Source organism: Rhinolophus ferrumequinum, chromosome 11, assembly GCF_004115265.2.
Source record: "Rhinolophus ferrumequinum isolate MPI-CBG mRhiFer1 chromosome 11, mRhiFer1_v1.p, whole genome shotgun sequence".
Lineage (NCBI taxonomy): Eukaryota > Metazoa > Chordata > Mammalia > Chiroptera > Rhinolophidae > Rhinolophus > Rhinolophus ferrumequinum.
In genome coordinates this window covers 87,698,966-87,717,858 of record NC_046294.1, presented here as the reverse complement: position 1 = coordinate 87,717,858, position 18,893 = coordinate 87,698,966, and the positions used below count along the sequence as shown (strand labels likewise).

The following is an 18,893-nucleotide window of genomic DNA, read 5'->3' as shown; positions in this document are numbered from 1 at the left end:
TGAAAAACGTGTTCACATAAAGACTTGCATGATAATGTCCAGAGCAGCATATTGTATGATTCCATTTATATGAAATGTCCAGAAAAGGCAAATCTAAAGAGATAAAAGAGATTAGTGGTTACCTGGGGCTGAGGGCAGGAACGGAGTGACAGACAGCACAAGGGGTCTTAAGAGAGTGATAGGAATGTTCTAAAACTGGATTAGGGTGATGGTTGTACAACTGGGTAAATTTGCTAAAAATTACTGAAAATAGGTGAAATCACTTAAAACAAGTGAATTTTATAGCACATAAATTATACCTCACTACGATTGCCGTGTGGGGGGACAGAGCCAGGCGTGCAGTTTCCAGGCTCTCGGCCTCACATAGAAAGGTGCTGGCTCAGGTAGTAAATGGCCATCAACTGTGATTGGATGGCCATCAGCTGTGGCTAGTTGGCCGTCAGCTGTAACCAGTGAGCCCTTGGCCACTAATATAACTGCTGTGGCTACGCTAGCAGCAAAAATGGGGGCTAGCAAGAAGATGGTGGCTGAGCTAGCAACAGTGGTTTGGGCATGATTCCCCTACCTATGGCTCCGTGGGTGTTCCTTTTTGGCCTCACCACGTCCTGCGTTCTTATATGGGGAGCAGGAGCTGAGACTCCACATGGCGCCCTGCATGACACCGTGTTTCCCTGAAAATAAGACCTAGTCAGGCAATCAGCTCTAATGTATCTTTGGGAGCAAAAATTAATATAAGACCCGGTCATATATTATAGTGAAATAAGACCGGGTTTTATATTAATTTTTGCTCCAAAAGATGCATTAGAGCTGATTGCCCGGCTAGGTCTTATTTTCAGGGAAACATGGTATTTAAAAAAATGTCAATTTATACAATGTCAGTCCTTGCAGCATTGTAAGAGGAACACATTGGAACCAACTTAAATGTCTTTCAATAGAGAACTGGTTAAATCATAGTGTATCTGTACAATGTGACTGCATTAAAAAAGAATCTTCTTTATATGCTGGTATAAAATCATCTTCAAATTTTATTAGGTGAAAAGTACAAGATTTTTATGGTATGATAACATTTGTGTGAAAAAGGGGAAGAGAGAAAAATGTATACTTAAGAATTTGCTTATGTATGCCTGATATATAATACATTATATATCTTAGAGAATATATATAAAAACTAATATGTTGTTTGCCTTTGGAGAGGGAAACTGGGTGTCTGGGGATGGAGGTGGCGGGAGACCTTTCACTGTATATTTGACCCATGTGAATTACAACCTATACAAAAAGTAAATAAAAATGAAAACAAAAAATTACATTTAAATAGAAGGGGTTCTTGACCTTTTCATTTTTCTTTTACAGGAAAATCATCGCCCGATAGGTAGCACTTCTAAAACACCATACATGTTTTTACTCTATTTTAAGAAAAACCCCAGATTTGCTCTGATGGACTTTCTTCTCCATTTGTCACCTCTGGGAACTTTCAGTCTAGATTTAAGACTGAAAATCTCTCTGCTGGGAGTGCTTCAAAATGCATTGCTTTGTTTCTGAGAACTGGATAGAAAGGAGAACACTTGGATTAAAAAAAAAAAAAATTACAATTGGTTCAGAAAACCAAATAACGCTTGGGCCCCTGTTTTCCTGATTGAAACTTCAGGTTGATTGAATCAGAACTTCTGATTGATTGATTTAAAGGTTAATATGGGTCAGTGGTTCTAAACTAAGGGCGATTTTGTCCCTGAGGGGACATTTGTAATACCTGGAGATATTTTTGGTCGTCAAAACAGAGGTACTGCTGGCATCCGGTGGAGAGAAGTCAAGGAGGCTGCTAAAAATCTTACAATGCAGAGGACAGTCCTCCCCATCCCCAGCACCACCAAAGAATTATCTAGTCCAAAATGTTAATAGTGTGGATAATGAGAAACCCTTATATAGAATTAATATTTAGCAACCTTGTTCTGAGAGGATTTAAAGATATACACAGCTTTCATATTTTTTTTAAAACTTTTTCATTGGGGGAATATTGGGGAACAGTATGTTTTTCCAGGATCCATCAGCTCCAAGTCGTTGTTTTCAATCTATAGTTGTGGAGGGCGCAGCTCAGCTCAAAATCAAGTCATTGGTTTTTTTTTTTTTTTTCAATCTAGTTGTGGAGGGCGCAGCTCAATGGCCCATGTGGGAATTGAACTGGCGATTTTGGTGTTATGAGCACTGCGCTCTAACCAACTGAGCCAACCAGCTGCCCCAGTTTCAATATTTTCTTAGTCCAAGAAAAATTAGCATTGGCCCCTATGCTTTCAGAAATGGTTCTCCATAATCACCACCTGATCTTTGTAACTATTTGTGGAAAGGAGATAGACTTGGCAGCAGTTGGGAGGGCAGGTAATACAAAGGCGCTGTCTTAGAACTGGTGTGGAAGGGCCCACCTAAACTCTTGAGTCCTGAGCTCAATTCTTCTTCAGTTGGTTTCCTTGAAGGTGGCTGTATTGGTCATCTTCTCGATCCTTGAGGGGCTAAAAAGGACAGCAGACACATAAACTCATTTCCCTCCATCCTTTGTGAATTAATTTGATGCATATTAATTGAGTGCTTTTTTATGTGCAAGGCTTTGGAGTGGGTGATTTGTGGTCCTGGGGGCAGAAAGAGGACAAGAAGATGGAGGCTTTGTATATAGTTTCTTTGTGTGTCCCGCTTGGTGTGTTTTTCAGTTTTTCTCACTAAATCCTGATTTTAGCCTCACGGAATCCTTCTCTTTATTTCATCCATTCTACCCAAAGGGATAACGATACCGTCATCTGGTATGTCCTAAGCAGTTCCTTATCTACATAGAATCTTCCAAATAACTCGCCCCCGCCTCACCCCCTCCCCAATTCCAAAATTTTAAACCATCACTAATTGTAGCAATGTCTCCTTTGTTCCTCATTTCCTTACCTGGTAGAGTTGGTCATTGGACAACAGAGTCTGCTTGTCTGAAGCTGCACAAAAATAAACAGAAAACACACATATACAAGGTAGAATGAATAATAAATTGGGTTATAGACACACAATGGAGTTCTAAATAGCAATAAGAATAAGAGAAATACACCTACATATAACAATATAAATGGATCTCACAAGCATATTGTTGAGTAAAAGGATCCACACACAAGAGTACTTTCTCTATGAGTCTATTTACTTAAGGGACAAAACCAGGCAAAATTAATCAAAGTTGTTAGAAGTCAGGACTGTGCTCTCTTTTGGGGATAGGTTGAGTCTGGAAGTGACCACAAGGGGGACTTCTAGGTTGTTGGTAATATTATCTTTCTTAAACCGGGTGCGGGGTTCATGGGTGTGTTTGCTTTGTTAATTTTTCTTTTTTTTTAAAGGTGTATGCTTGTGATTCATGCACTTTTCTGTATGTAGGTTTTACTTCAATATAGCTTTTAAAAAGCACGGAAGACAAATCAGCGGGAGTTGGATCTTCAGACAGGTAAATATTCTATGAAAACACCGAGTGTCCTTTTCTCCTGACTAGAGAACCTCACCCAGTTGTGCACATTAACAACACGTGCCAACTCAGTCTCTCCTCTTGGGTCTATTGTGGTAGGAAGAAAGCTGAGGGTCCCAGATGGTCTCATATCTCATCTAACAGTATTCTTTTACCTCTTGATTGGCGAACTCCATCTTGTCCAGCAATGAAGTAGACCCCAACAGCAAGGAAGAAAATGCTGATGATTTCAGCAAAGACAAAGCCAGACACAGTGGCTGCATTCAGCTCAATGCAATTCTGACACACTGTGGGGAAAGGGAGGGACAAGCATTCTTCAGGGTGTGAAAGTTTTCCTTGTGGATCTTTTTCTCCTGCCTACTAGCAATAATGCCTTTGTTTAGCTAGGGCAGCAGGCTGCCCCCTCCGTGGGTTGTATGGCAAGGGAGCTGCCTGAGCACATCCCACCCTAACTCAGTTTATATAAATTCCTGACTGCTCCAAACCATGGGGTCCACCCAAAGGTAAAACAGGCTCTCAGGACTGGCTACACTTTCCCAAGAAGCTGGGGAAACTGTGTTGTTACATTAAAAAAGAGTGAAACTGAGATTAAGAGAATTGGCTTTTACATCAATCACTGTTTAGCATCTATTTCCACACTCACTTTGGACAGGAAATCACCAACAGCAAGTACTGCTTAATTTCACAACAAGCAACCTAAAGTGGATTACATACTTCTATAATACACTTGGAGTCGTTTTGGATTCTCATCTGATTCTTGACACACGTATGTCCCTCGAGGGTCTTTCAAACTACTTCCCAGATTCTGTATGCTTTTATTTTTAGTTTGTGAATGTAGTTCCTTTCCGTCTTGAAACCATTTGATATTTTCGCCTTGCAAGTCACAAATCAAAAGTACTGAACTATCTTCTCGATTGTCATCCACTTTTATCAAATGTTTTTCTGCAAAGGGAAAAGCCATGGTTTGTTGAGCATCTTGCCTCTGACATCCTCTCTACACCAGGGTATCAGAGGAAGACCATTACAGTAGTGCTTCTGAAACTTTAATGTACTCATGAATCGTATGGGGATCTAGTTAGAATTTCAGGTTTTATTCAGTAGGTCTGGGGAGGGGTTGAGATTCTTCATTTCTAACACGCTCCCAGGTGATGTCAATGCTGTTGGTTCATGGGTAACATTTTGAGTAGTGCCTAGCTGCTAGGGTCCTATTTCTCCTCCAATTACCAGACAATTAATTGCAGGTCCTGACTGGTCACTGATTTGGTTGATGATGGAGAGGTTTGCTATTTATCACTCATCATCCTATCCCAGAACTACTGTTATAGGAAGTCATTTCCATAAATTTCCTCATAGTTTGAGCACAGAAAGAAGCCATTTTCCTACCTTGTTTCGACTGGGCAATAGTACCTGTAGAGACAAAAGAGAGACAGAGGATCAGCTGGGTAGGGAGTCATTCAGATGCTCTGAGGTATCATTTACATGGTCATTTGAGGCCAAAATGGAGAGAGATCCTAATTCACAGAAGTAACAGTATGTCTATACCTATGTCCCTGGAGTGTAGTCTAAATCACCAAATTGAATTCAGGGTGTTGTATAATAAAGAATTTCTGGTTTCTGTCCTGGATTCCTGGGAAGGAGTTTCTAAACCCTTGGAATTTCATTAGTGATACAAGTGCTTTTGTTATTCTTGGTGGGCCTTAGGACCACATGTAAGTTTATGCTAATGAGATGACTCAGGATAGGGCTGGTCAAGACAAACCTCGTGATTAGAGAATTGGGACTTTGAGCTCTGCGGAGGGGAAGGGTGCTGGAGATTGAGTTAAGTCACATACCCAATGATTCAATCAATCATGCCTATGTGATAAAACCACAATAAAAACTCAGTAGTTTTCTGGTTGGTGAACACATCAATGTGCCAGGAAGGTGATGTATTCTGATTCCACAGGGAGAGGCACAGAAGCTCTGTGCTCAGGAACCTCCCAGGCCCTACCCCATGGTTCTTTTCATTTGGCTAGTCCTATTTTTATAATAAAACTGAAATAGTGAGTATAGTGCTTTCCTAAGTTCTGTGAGTTGTTCTAGCAAATCATCAGTCCAGAGAGGGTTGTGGGAACCCTCCAGATTTGGAGCCAGTTCTTCAGAAGTGTGGGTGTTCTGGAGACCCCTGAACTTGTGTCTGGTATTTAAAGTGAGGAAAGTCTTATTGGTGACTGTGTCCTTAACCTATGGCGTCTGATGCTAACTCTGGATAGTTAGCATCACAATTGTATTGTGATGTAAGGGTATTGCTTGTAAAGTCTGAAATGCTCTGTTCCTTTAGCAGCTAAAGCCCTGGCAAGGAGTGGGTGTGCGCTAGCTAAAGCCTTTTATAGCTGAGTTGCTTCTAAGTATTCATCCTTGGTGATCATTTCTTGCAGAAACCCTGGATTTCCCATTAGAGTTAGCTGTTCAATAGACCTCAAATCTGTCTCAAAACTCAGAGTACTAGAGTTGCGTGGTAGATGTACTGTAGAGAACTAACACTGGAATTCAATTCAGTTGTATTTAATTCAAACATTTACTGAGTCGTTGTATGTACCTGACATGATTAAGCAGTGTGAAAGAAAAGGGTGGTAATATGAAGACTTACTTGCTGCTTCCAAAGAGTTTACAATGAAGTGGAAAAAATAAATACATATGTAATTAATGTAATAAAACATAAATTATCATTTAGTACTTATATGAATATATGTGAAAGGGGATAGAAGCTATTGATTTTGCCCAAGAGTACGTGACAGGAAAAACTTAACAGAGAAGGTGCTATTGACGAGGCCTTGAAAAATGAATAGGAGCTCACCAGAGAAAGGCATTTTGGGGAGAAAGAATAGCTGAGCAAAAATACAGACTTGGAAAAGGACAATAGAGGTAGTGTGGCTAGAGGGAAAAAAGTAGAGCATGAATCAAAGTATGGTAGAAATAGTTGGAAGGAGCCAACTGTCTTAAAACTTCTCAGAGGGCTGAACTGTTTACAAATAATACCCAGCACAGTACTTGAAACATGATAGGAGCTTTATATTTGTTGAATGAATACATGAATGAATAAAACAGTGAATTAAAAAAAAAGCAAGACAAACAGTTAAGTGGATTTCTTACTAGCTCTTCTCCCCGACCATCTGGCCACTATGCGAGGGACAAAGAGGTCCCTCATTCTAACTCAGAATCCATAGAAAAGAGGGTCTAACTGATTGCTGACATCTTTTAATTTTGTTTATCTGAGTCCTATTTCCTTCTTGGACTTGAGAGCTCACGTAGCCAAATTTCCTAGGTTGACTGCTGAGAAAACTAAGCCCAGAGGCATTGTCCAAGTTCACACAGCTCATTGGTGGCTGAACTCAGGTTTCTATTGCTCAGCTCTGTGCTCTTTCTGCTATACAGAAAGAGCTGCTTCACATAGGCTTTCTGCACTGCCCCACAACCCGTGTTGTCTTCCACCACTCCTCTCAAAAATAATTCTAAACTCTATTTGTCCTCTTCAAATTCCCCAGCCAACCATCACCCAGCTTGGTTTCAGCAGTTGGCATCACCTCCTTCTTAGTACACTGAGAACACAAATGCTGTAATGCCCTTTCTTCTTCCGCTTCCTTTCCATCTACAAGCCTATCTATGGCCAAAGCCATCCACACTTCCTTCTTTTTCGTCTCAGAGGGTAAGTTTGCCTTACCCTCTGTGCCCTTGACCCCACTCTTGACTGCATCCTTCTAAAACCAATCCCAGGACCTCATTCTACTCACTCTCTTCTCCTTTAGCCTAGAAATGCGCTCAAATGTCTCTCACCCTCAAAAAATTTTCTTCTTAAACTCTATTTCCCCCTCTACTTGCCACTCAAACTCTCCTCCCTTCTCATCCAAACTTCTTTAAAGAATAGTCTACACTTGCTTCTCTTTATCACCTGCCCTTCACCTTCTACTTATTTCCATTTGGCTTCCACTCATACTACCCCAATGAAACTTTCTAAATCATCCGTGACCTTTATTTTTCCAAATCCCACAAACTTAAACTTTCACATATATTCTTATGTTAGTGGAACACTCTTTAATATTTCATACTCTCAGTGAATTTCTCCTTCTGAAGCTCTCTACTTCCTCAGTTTCCATGGTATTAGACCCATCTAATTACTCCACCACTTTGATCATTCCCTTATCTCTTTCCTGAGACTTTTTTTCTCTAACTTTTAAAGGTTGGTATTCCCACAGTACTATCCTCAGCCCCCTTTTCCTCATACGTTCCTCATATTTCCTCATATGTTGTGATTTCAACAACTTTCATGGTGTTAGCTTCCCCAGTGGTGTGGAGAACCATCTCTGGTTCAGACTGTAGACACTCCACTTCCTGTTGAATATTTACAACTAAATATTCACACAGACATCTTATATTGTACCTTACACTCAATCTGGAAACACTGAAACTTATTTCTCCAGTTTATGAATTATTTAGGACAGAAGGTTTTCATTTGTCTTTATAAATTCCTAGCCTATCATAACACAATAAGATCTCACCCATACTTGTTGAGTAGTTCACAAACTGACCAATTGAGTGAGTGAATGCTTCACAGGTCTACCCTAACCTAGCTCTGAGTTAAAAAACATACCTTTTCCTTTCATCATCATGGCCTGTGCCCTTTCGAGCTATATTCAGACATAAAATGGTGACATCCGGGTCCTCTTTCTAGCTGGTTAAATATTCAGTTTTGATTTCTTAAGAGACAAGGACCCCATCCCTCTCACAGGACACTGCTTCTCTCTAGCAGAGAATAGTAAGAATCTTCATTTTTGCCCTTCCTTCTCTGAACTCTAAGGTGACAGCTGAGGTAGTCTCAAAGTTAAGGATCCCAATATTCTTGTTCCCCTGGTGATGGCCTCTTCCTTGAGTTTTTCTCTAAGCTCTGAGACCCCCTAGCAAGCCCTTACCTTGAAGAAGACACATGGCCAGGAGGAGGCCAGCCAGACGTTTCCCCTGCTCCATGTTAGTTTCTGCCCTTCCCTTGCAGAAGAACTGAGCAGTTCCTAGCTGCCAGCGAGGCTGTGCAGCAGCTAGCCTGGCTCCGCCCAGCATCCTTCAGGCTGGGGCCCTTGCAAGAAGGCAAGAACCCAGAGTCTCCACCCTAAACGTCAAGTGTGGGCAGCTGGGGCCTCAGCAGGGGTGCAGGTGAAGATGTCTCTTGCTTTTCCGTTAAAGTGTATAGGGTGGGAGGTGGAGGGGAGAGAGGGGGAGAGAGTAGTGGATTGCCATCTCAGAGACTTTGGCTTGTGCAGAGAACTGCTTTGGGTGCTGGGTAGGAGATGGCCTGGGCCTCTTTCTTCATGAGACCCCTACTCAGGCAGGAGGTCCCCATGCCCTACTGAACTGATAAATGTCTCTGCCACCACTTGTTGCTGTTATCTCAGCCAGTTGCTGCTTGTTGCTAGTTTGCAGTAGAATGAATGAATTTAGGCAGGAACTCTCAGGTGCTCAGCACTGAAGCTCTGACAAGGAAGCCACCTTACTTCAGGTCCTCATTCAGGAATTTTTCACTGTCTTTTGAGATGAGATAATCAAAGAGGTGTCTGCCTGGAAGAGACTAGGTAGGACAATTCCAACAAGACAGGCCATGCATTTCTAAGGGACAGGCCCTGAGTTGAGTATCCAGGATCTCAGTCCCCTGTCTCCCTCAGTCAGTGAGTCAACAAAAATGCACGGAGCTCTAGTTATGTAGCAGGCACAAGCCAGTTGTTGGAGATACAGAAGTGAGTGAGACATACACGATCTCTGCCCTCAGGTAAATTACAGTCCAACTATGGCAGTGTAGAAAATTTTAGATCCCCAGTCTACAGGGGAAAAAGTCCATTTGTCTCCTGGGCAGGCTCAATTCTGCCTGTGAGCCAATCATATTGTTATTAATAACTATCTCTCATTGAGCACATATGATGTGTCAGGCACCATGCAAATATTTTGTTCAAATCCTTAACATAAATGAAGACTACATTAGATGGAATCAACAGCAGATTAGAGGAAGCAGAGGATCAAATCAGCAATTTGGAAGACAAGGTAGTGGAAAACACCCAATTGGAACAGCAAAAAGAAAAAAGAATTTAAAAAATTTAAGAGGTCTGTGGGACAATGTAAAGCACAACAACATTTGCATTATAAGCGTACTGAAAGAGAAGAGAGAGAGCAAGGGATTGAAAAACTATCGGAAGAAACAATGACAGAAAACTTCCCTAACCTGGTGAAGGAAATAGACATACAAGTCCAGGAAGTGCAGAGAGTCCCATACAATATAAATCTAAAGAGACCCACCCCAAGACACATCATAATTAAAATGTCGAAGGTTAAAGACAAAGAGAGTCTTAAAAGCAGCAAGAGAAAAGCAGTTAGTTACCTACACGGGAACTTCCATGAGACTGTCAGCTGATCTCTCAACAGAAATGTTGCAGGCCATTAGAGATTTGCACAAAAGTGATGAAAAGCAAGGACCTAAAACCAAGATTACTCTACCCAGGAAAGCTATCATTTAGAATTAAAGGAGAGATACAGAGCTTCCCAGAGAAGGAAAATGTCAAGGAGTTCATCACCACCAAATCAGTATTACAAGAAATGTTAGAGGGACTTCTTTAAGAAGAAGAAAAAATAAAAAATATGAATAAGAAAATATTGCAAAGAAAAAATGTCACGGACAAAGGCAAACATAATAAAAACAATGGATCAACCAACATTAAAGGTTAAAAGGCAAAATTAGGAAAGTCATATATAACTACAACAGTAAATTGTGGCATACATACAAACACACAAAAGAAGAAAAGAATAATGACAAAAACATAAATGTGGAGGGAGTGAGTAAAAGTGGTAGCGATTTTAGAATGTGTTCGAACTTAAGTGACCATCAACTTAAAATGGACTGCTATAAACATAGCTTGGTATATATGAAGCACAGGTAACCACAAACCAAAAATCTACAAGAGATACACAAGAAAGAAAGAGAAAGGAATCTAAGCACAAAACTACAGAAAGTCATAAACATACAAGAGAAGAGAGTAAGAGAATAAAAAAGGAACAGAGAAGAACTATGAAAACAATCAGAAAACAATAAAATGACAATAACTACATATCATAGAAAAGAATGAAATCTTACCGTTTACAACAGCATGGATGGACCTAGAGTGGATTATGCTAAATTAAATAAGTTAGAAAGAAAAACACCATATGATTTCACTTATATTTGGAATCTAAAAAGCAGAATAAATGAACAAAACAGAAACAAACTTATAATAGAGAAACAAACTGGTAGTTTTCAGATGGGAGGGGGTTTGGGAGCTGGGTAATAAAGGTGAAGGGATTAAGTAATACAAATTTGTAGTTACAAAACAGTCACAAGGAATAGTACAGCTTAGGGAATAAAGTCAATAATATTATAATAACTATGTATAGTGTTAGATGGGTGCAAGATTTCATAAGTTACATAAATGTCTAACCACTATTCTGTATACTGGAAAGTAATACAACATTGAATGTCAACAGCAATTAAAAAATTAAAAAAAAAACTTAAGAAAACAACACCTTATCATGATACTGAGAGAATTAGACTCTGAAAAATTTCATGACTGGCCCAGGCCAGGAGGGCAGCAGTGTTGGAGCCAGAATTCAAATTTCTGGCTGGGGCACTCCAAAGCCCAACCTCCCACTGGTAAGAAGCTACTTAGTTTGTTGTCCCAAGCTGCGCAAAGAGGATCTTGGCCAGGGTCCCAAGAAAGACCAAAGGTGGGAAGAACTTAGCTGGTATGGGATGGGACTCACAACTTCTCTCAAATTTTGGGAGGTGGCAGTTTTTACATTGTGAATAAATGTAGTTATGTTGTTCATAGAAACTCTGAAGTTCTTGTTTTTTCATCAGACACTCAGGAAAGGACATCCTAAATCTTTTCCTTCCCAGAAGTCCAGGCAACCTTTTCCATAGTCCCTGCTTACCCTTTTACTCCATCCCTAAGCTCCATGCTCAGAGAGAGCAATTTACACCTGCTTCCTTCCTACCTCACTCCCAGCCTACACCTACCCTGACAGTCTCCCATCACCAATGGCAGAGAGCAGAGAAATAGGCGTCTTCTAGTTCCTCCCCCACCCTTTTCTTTTTCCGGTACCAGTGAGTCAGTTGGGGGAGGGAAGCTCTCACCCTGGCTGATAGTTCTGTGATCTGGGTCTATCCACTGGATGAATTCTGTTGGAAGATGAAACACAGCAGGTTTCTGGCTAGCCTGATACTGGCTATCCTTCTCTTCCAAGGTAAGGCTTCTCCAGGTGGGCGGGAGCGTCTTAGAGAAGGGACCTGATAAGGACATTACCACCTGGAATGAGGTCTACTTGAAAGTCCTTCTCAATGCTAGCTTCAATTCACTAGGCAGGGTTGTCAAGGGGGGCAGGGTTGGGATGCAGTGCAGGGTCTGGGAATCAGGTTTGGCTTTGACCAGCTCCAGTTAGGGGTGTATCTTGGCCTTGACCATCTCTCTGATGGCCTTAGGTCAGAAATCTGTAGGAAATGTTGTGGTATGTGGGTACCAGAGCCTAGGCCTGGTGATGGGAGCACTGTTCTTTCTAGGGTAGATAGCCTCTGGGGTCCAGGACTCTTGGTCATTAGGCCATTATTGTGTCACCTCCTGGAGCCATGTCCTAGCACTCAGGGGAATGTGTTAAGCTAAGTTTAGATTGAGCAGGATGGAGGGCCAATTTGGGGTAGTAGAATGACTAACTCATCTGTGTTTGCCTGGTTTTAAAACTGATAGTCCCACGTCCCAGGAACCTCCTCAATCCCAGACAAAGTGGGATGAATGGGTTACCCTAGGAATCAGCTGCTTTGGTACATCCAGCATTTTTATTGGAAACAAATCCCCAACGAAGACATGAGTGTAGGATGTGAAGTGTCTGATGTACATGTGCCTCCCTGAGTATATGCACATATATTCCTGACCTGCTTCAAATGTATTGGGTATCTAGAAGATGCTCTTATACCCAAATTAGTAACTGAGTATGAAGCTCAGGGAGAATGTAGATTCCACTTTTCCCTTGGATTGGAGACAGATTCCAGTGCCTGTGGCCTGTGGAGCTCTCTTGGTCAAAGCAATTTCTGTGGATTTAGAAAGGTGTTATATATACCTCAAGCCCTTAAGCTCACCACCAGACTTGACTTATGTGGAGCCACAAGAATGGATCTGACAAAAAAAAATTTTCTGTCCCCCTCCCCTTAAGCAAGGATAGAAAAACTAAAAATCTTTACATGGGATTTGCCCTGACTCCCCTTTTGGACCACCAAGCTGGTAATTCATACCAGCTTCTCTCCTACCCCCAACTATCATTGGCCCTGGGAAAGGCCAGTGAGAGGTCCATTCCCTTGGTTGTAGTCACACAGCAGCCTAGCCAACTGTCCCCCCGTGTCTTTCCTTAAGGTAAGACTGTGCCTTTCTGGGACTCTGTTCCATCCTTGTGTTTACACCTTATGTCTCTCTGTCTGGTCCCTAAAAGATGGTTTGCAGCCAAAGACGGGTAAGATATCTCATGGGAGATACAACCTAAGCCAGGCGGGAACCGAGTGGGGACCCCTAATGAGCTGCCTTAGAGAAATATGGAAAGGGGCCTTGCCTCCCCTTCCCCCTGCCTGGGAAAGTCTGTTGCCGGCTCTGGCTTTTCCCTTGCACCTGTTTGTGAGAGAAATCATGAAGACAATAAAGATCAGTTCTCTCCACTTATCTCAACGGAGCTGTTACAATATGAGAGACTTGACCCTAAAAAGGTACATACCTTAGGTAAGACATCATGGGACCTTGTGCTTCGGCTGTTTATAGACAAAGGGTGATTGGAATAAACATTTTTCTGCTATGATGTATAAGTCTCACAGACCTTGTAAGAAACAATGTTACTTTCTTGTATTTGTATACCTATCAATAAAACCCTTCAGTCAGCCTTATTCTGGGCTCCAGTCCTCTGAGACTGAGAGACCCCTGGCCTTCTGAGAGATTTAACTGCATTAAGTCTCTGTTTCTTTCTTAAAAACTTAACCCAAACCGCCCCTTCTCGCACCCTCACTGCCCTTGTTGCGCTGGACGCGACACTTGGTAGTTGTTGAGGTGAGGTAAAGGGGGAAGAAAGAGCGAGAGAAGTTAAAGTGGGTGTATTGTAGGTGGCTGGGAAGTAGAATTAGAAGTTTTCCTGGAGGAAAAATATGGACATCTTCAAGCGAGGAACACTCTGCCTTTCCATACCTCTTGGGTGCTTCAGTATGCTCCCCTCCTGCATCCAATCAGTGGTCTGAACTCATTTCCAGGAAGGTTCTTAGATCACCCCAGCTCCGTGCTTCCTCTTTCGCCCTGTGTCCATCAGGGCCTGCCCTCTGCTGGGACTGCATCCTTGTGTCCTTCCTCGCCCCTGCAGTTCATTCGGAGCCTCCCGAAGCCGTTCTCTTGTGACTTCTATCTCTCTCACTGGAAACCATAAACTGTCCTAGACTTAGAAAAGGGTCTTTCTTAAGTATGAACCTCCGCAAAACAAGAAATCTGGCTTAGACCCAAGTGCTGGCTCCAGTCATGGTATTTTTTTTCCCTAGGGAGCCCCTTTCAGGTGGAGGAACTTGAGGACAAAGTGTTTCTGAATTGTGATAGCAGCATCACGTGGTTAGAGGGAACGATGGGAAAAATGTTCTTAAAAAACACAAGTCTGAACTTGGGAAGACGTATCTTGGACCCACGAGGATTTTATAAGTGCAACGTGACACACCACAACGTCAAGAAACCTATTTTGCAAGTATATTATCGAAGTATGTGCCTCCTGAACTCTTTGGGTTGGAATAAATGGGGCTTCTGGATTTGAGAACTTTCTAGTAGGAGGGGGCTGTGGTGGGGTCACTCTTATAATGGTACAAACCAGATTTTGTGCCCCTCAGAGTTGGAGAGAGCTTAACTAATAGAGAAAAAGCAGTAGGGGCCTTGTGACCCAAGCAGTAAGGGCTTGTTTGGGAGAGTGGTTTGGCCTCCTGAGTTCCTAAGTTCCTATAAAGCTGAGAATGCTTCTTGGCTCTCCTCAGGGATTCCGTGGGATGAAGGGTAGAAGCAGATATAGCAAGGTCATCAGCAGGCCTTCCTCCAAGGATCTGAAGCATGAGAGATCCTCGGGCTACCCTAGGAGGCAGGGACAGTTCCCACCTCACCTCTTGTCTCTCTTCCCCCAGTGTGCCAGAACTGTGTGGAGCTGGACTCGGCTACACTGGCTGGCATTGTTGTCACTGACATCATTGCCACTCTGCTCCTTGCTTTGGGAGTCTACTGCTTTGCTGGACATGAGACTGGAAGGCTCTCCAGGGGTAAGTGGAAGGGATAGAGCATATGTGTGCACGTGCATGCGTGCGTGGTGGGTATGGGTGTGAGTGTGCACCTGCTAAGGAATGGAACTGGCAGTGGGTTGTCTTATCTGGGAATCACTCTTGCAATCTCATAAGAATTTTTAGAACTGGTTATTGCAGACTTCTGAGGGTGTGACTGGCTACAGGCCCCCTGCAGTGTTCACGGGGTCTCACTCTCTCATCCTCTATGCCCTTTATAACTCTCTTTCCCTGGTTCTTCTAGCTGTTGACACTCAAGCTCTATTGAGGAATGACCACCTCTATCAGGTGAGCCCTGAGGAGAAAGAAATGAAAATGGGAGGGGGGGGTGAGTGGGGATGGAGAAGCTGACACTAGGTGTTATGTGCATGTATGAGGGGTCCTAACGGAGAATTCTGGGGGGTGGGGGTCTGCAAAGGTCAGGCATAAGCTCTCATCTTTGGGACCTTCTGGGGTCCTTCCCAGGAGAGTCCTCACTCTGCCACACTGTTACCCCTTCTCATCTCTTAGCCCCTTCGAGATCGGAACGATGCTCAGTACAGTCGTCTTGGTGAAAACTGGCCTCGGAACAAGTGAACCTGAGACCTGTGGCTTATAGGAGCATCACTTATGGACTGTACCTTTCCTCCTTGCTCAGCCAATAAAGATGTCTTCTCTTACTCAGCAGGCACCTGGACTTTTCAAGGCTCCTGGGCAAATCATGGGAGTTGTCCTGACTTGGCGGTGCCCTTGCCCTCCCTGCCCACCTGGGTCACTTGCCTTTACTTCCCATCACTTCCCTTCGTCTGCCCCACATAGACAGTGTGACGGTCAGTTTCACCACATTGTGGCCCACTGGCGTTCCTGGCTTGGTGTATTCCCTGGGTGCAGGATCCGCCACACCACACTTCTCTGGCTACTTTTTGCCTCCACTCAGGCCCCTATCACAACCCTCCTAGAGTTTTGGCTTCCTCACCACAGCTGAGAGCAGCTGCTGTGTTCAGGGACCCAGCCGCACAGAAGTTTCCATGACATCACCAGCGGAGGTGGTGGAGACATCAAAGGCCCTGGGATTCACTTCTTATCGAGACTTAGAGAATGTGTGTGAGAAAGTTCCACTTCTGCTAAGGGCTGGCCTTGGCTTTACGACCCTCACTGAGCAGCAGCCATTAGCCGTGAGCAGGTCTCAGCCTAAACCCCTTCAGTACCATTTATCTTCCTTTCCCCAGAACCTGCCCCGACCTCTCTTCTGCATGATAAGCTGACATCAGAAACCCTGCATCAATTAAAACACATTATTCCTCTCCCTCACTTGGAAAGCTAGAGTTTGAGACTCGGTAGGGGCTTAGGATATTTGCAATAGATGTCATCTTCAGGTAGGGGTGTAGTGGTGGTTCTGAAACTTCGGGACCCTGAGGGACTTGTTAAGAATATAGGCATGTAGTCCTTTCGTGATTCTGAAACTGCCCCAATTCAGAGAGTTTCTGGTTAAAGGAAAAGTTAAGGTCACTTAACTCTCTTGTGTCCTTAATGCCTGTTCCTATCTATCATAGGGGGGAAACCCTCCTTTTGTTCTCTGAGTACGAGTAATTTAAGGAACTTCAGGACAGTTTAATGAGAGTGGCATTTTCTAGACCAGAGTTCCCCAAAGAGAAAAAATTTAACCAACCACATAGCCAGAGATCTGGATGATTCTGCCCATTATTTCTTCAAGATATTCACAGACCCTAATTTTGGTACAGACAGAATGAACTTCCCACTTATAACACGTGCTGCATTCATGGTTATGATTTATTCCTACCCTTTATGTGCCTACTACTATAGTCCTCCAAACTCTAGATCCTGCTTTCACATTGGATCCCTCCATTGGTTAACCCTTTCAAGGCTTGTATTGCACGAGTGCTTGTGTCCTTCCCACACCTGCACTCTTCCTTTTACCTTGTATTTCTCATATGCTCTTACACCACCACCCCTATACCTTTCAACATTTCTCAACATTGGCTGCATGTTGGAATCTCCTGGAGAGCTTTAAAGGTACTGGTGACTGCGTGATTCTACTCCCAGAGATTGTAATTTTATTATCTGGGGCATCAGGACTTAAGGATTTTAAAGGGAAGCCAAGGTTAAGAAACACTGCCCTCCATCTGAACCCTTCTAGAAACTTGTGTCCCTTTTGGTTCTCTTTTTGTGTGTGTGTGTGCTTTTGAAAAACAGATTTACTGAGGTAAACTGACATGAATAAACCACATATATTTAAAGTGTAAAATTTGGTAAATTTTGGCATATGAACACACTTGTGAAATGTCACCACAATCAAGATAATGAAGATATCCAACACCCTGAACAGTTTCCTTGTGTCCCTTTGCATGCAGTCTCTCCCTCCTTCCTTTCCATATCCCCCCAGCCTCCAGGCAATGAATGATCTGCTTTCTGTTGTTACAAATTTGTTTTCATTTTTCTACAGTTTACATAAATGAAATAGTATACTATGTACCCTTTTCTGGTCTGGCTTCTCACACTCACCATAACTATTTTGAGATTCATCCATCTTGTTACATCTATTAATAGTTCATTTCTTTCTTATTACTCAGTATTATTCCATTGTATGAATATAACATGGTTGTTTATCAATTCACCTGTTGATATTGTTTTGGTTGTTTACTGTTTTGGGCTATTACAAACAAAGTTGCTATGAACTTTTATATATATGTAATTGTGTGGACATATGCTTTTATTTCTGTTGGTTAAATACTCAGAAGTGGAATGGCTGGGATACAACTGTTAAAGAAAGTAGTTTGGCTATTCTAGTTCCTTGGCACTCCCATATGAAATGGCTTTCAAATTCTTACTACAAAATGCCTGCTGGTATTCTGACCAGGACTGCATTGAATTTACAGATCAATTTGGGGGAGAATTGACAACTTGATGATAATGAGTCTCCTAATCCATGAACATATCTTCTGTCAGTATTTTATCCCTAAGTATTTTATATTTTTTGATGTTATTGTATATGGTATTTTAAAATTTTCAATTTCCAATTATTCATTGATAGTATATAGAAATACAACTGCTTTTTGTATATTGATCTTGCACCCTGAAAACTTCTTAAACTATTAATTCTAGTAGCTTTTTGTTTTTGTAGATCCCATTAGATATTCTACATAAATGATCATGTTGTTTGTGAATAAAAACAATTTAACTTTTCCATTTCCAATCTGGACGTATTTTACTTGAGTTTCCTGGCTTATTGCACTGGCTAGAACTTTCAGTACAATGTTGAATAGAAGTGGAGAGAGGACATTCTTGCCTTGTTTGTGATTTTAGAGGGAAAGCATTATCTTTCTTCGTTAAGTATGATGTGGCTGTAGGTTTTTCTTAGATGCCCTTTAACAAGTTGAGGATATTTCCTTCCCTTTCTAGTTTGTTGAGAACTTTTAACAAAAATAGATTTTGAATATTGTCAAGTGCTTCTCCTACATCCATAGATGTTTATATGGTTTTCCTGTTTTAGTCTGTTAATATGGTAAATTATATTGGTGGCATGATCTGTTAAACCAATCCTGCATTCCTGAATCAAAATGTACTTGATCATTATGTATTATCCTTTTTATATATTATTATATTAAATTTGCTAAAATTTTGTGAAGAATCTGTGCCTCTATTTATAAGGAATATTGATTGAAGATTTTTTATTATTTTTGCAATGTCTTTGTCCGGTTTTGATATCAGAGTATATTAGTAAGGGTTCTCCACAAAAGTAGAACTAATAGGATGCGTGTGTGTGTGTGTGTGTGTGTGTGTGTGTGTGTGTGTATGAGAGAGAGAGAGGGAGAGAGAGAGAGAGAGATTTTAAGGCATTGGCTTATGCTATTGTGAAGGCTAGAAAGTCCAAAGTCTGCAGTGTGGGTAGGCAGGAGACCCAGGAAAGAGCTGATATTGCGGCTTGAGTCCAAAGGCAGTCTAGAGGCAGAGAGAGTCCCCTTTTCTTCAGAGGACCTCAGTCTGTTTTTTCTTAAGGCTTTCAACTGATTGGATGAGGCTCACCCACATTATAAAGAGTAATGT

General features: G+C 42.0%; 2 protein-coding genes across 2 annotated transcripts; one reads left to right on the top strand and one right to left on the bottom strand.

Annotated features, from left to right (window-relative positions):
• Nucleotides 1–1,039: 1,039 nt before the first annotated feature.
• LOC117029892 (T-cell surface glycoprotein CD3 gamma chain) lies at nt 1,040–8,565 on the bottom strand. Its single transcript, XM_033119172.1, has 7 exons — nt 8,422–8,565; nt 4,859–4,882; nt 4,190–4,417; nt 3,631–3,762; nt 2,920–2,963; nt 2,420–2,501; nt 1,040–1,542 (listed from the first exon to the last, which is right to left on the bottom strand). The coding sequence occupies exons 1-6, from the start codon at nt 8,474–8,476 to the stop codon at nt 2,436–2,438; spliced, it is 549 nt and encodes a 182-aa protein (XP_032975063.1). The 5' UTR covers nt 8,477–8,565; the 3' UTR covers nt 1,040–1,542; nt 2,420–2,435.
• Nucleotides 8,566–11,633: 3,068 nt separating this feature from the next.
• On the top strand, nt 11,634–18,381 carry LOC117029810 (T-cell surface glycoprotein CD3 delta chain). The gene is made up of 5 exons (XM_033119022.1): nt 11,634–11,767; nt 14,079–14,288; nt 14,700–14,831; nt 15,094–15,137; nt 15,360–18,381. Exons 1-5 carry the CDS (start codon nt 11,713–11,715, stop codon nt 15,423–15,425), a joined length of 507 nt encoding a protein of 168 aa, XP_032974913.1. The 5' UTR covers nt 11,634–11,712; the 3' UTR covers nt 15,426–18,381.
• The last annotated feature ends 512 nt before the right edge of the window (nt 18,382–18,893 follow it).

Bases quoted from the DNA above. Each gene is read 5' to 3' on its own strand.
- LOC117029892 (XM_033119172.1), bottom strand. From the start codon at position 8,476: ATGGAGCAGGGGAAACGTCTGGCTGGCCTCCTCCTGGCCATGTGTCTT. The intron at 2,964-3,630 runs GTAAAAGAATAC...ATTTTTGTGCAG, and splicing joins TGGAGTTCGCCAATCAAGAG to CTTCAGACAAGCAGACTCTG. The intron at 2,502-2,919 runs GTAAGGAAATGA...TGTCCTTTTTAG, and splicing joins CCAATGACCAACTCTACCAG to CCCCTCAAGGATCGAGAAGA.
- LOC117029810 (XM_033119022.1), top strand. From the start codon at position 11,713: ATGAAACACAGCAGGTTTCTGGCTAGCCTGATACTGGCTATCCTTCTC. The intron at 11,768-14,078 runs GTAAGGCTTCTC...TTTTTTCCCTAG, and splicing joins GGCTATCCTTCTCTTCCAAG to GGAGCCCCTTTCAGGTGGAG. The intron at 14,289-14,699 runs GTATGTGCCTCC...CTCTTCCCCCAG, and splicing joins TTTGCAAGTATATTATCGAA to TGTGCCAGAACTGTGTGGAG.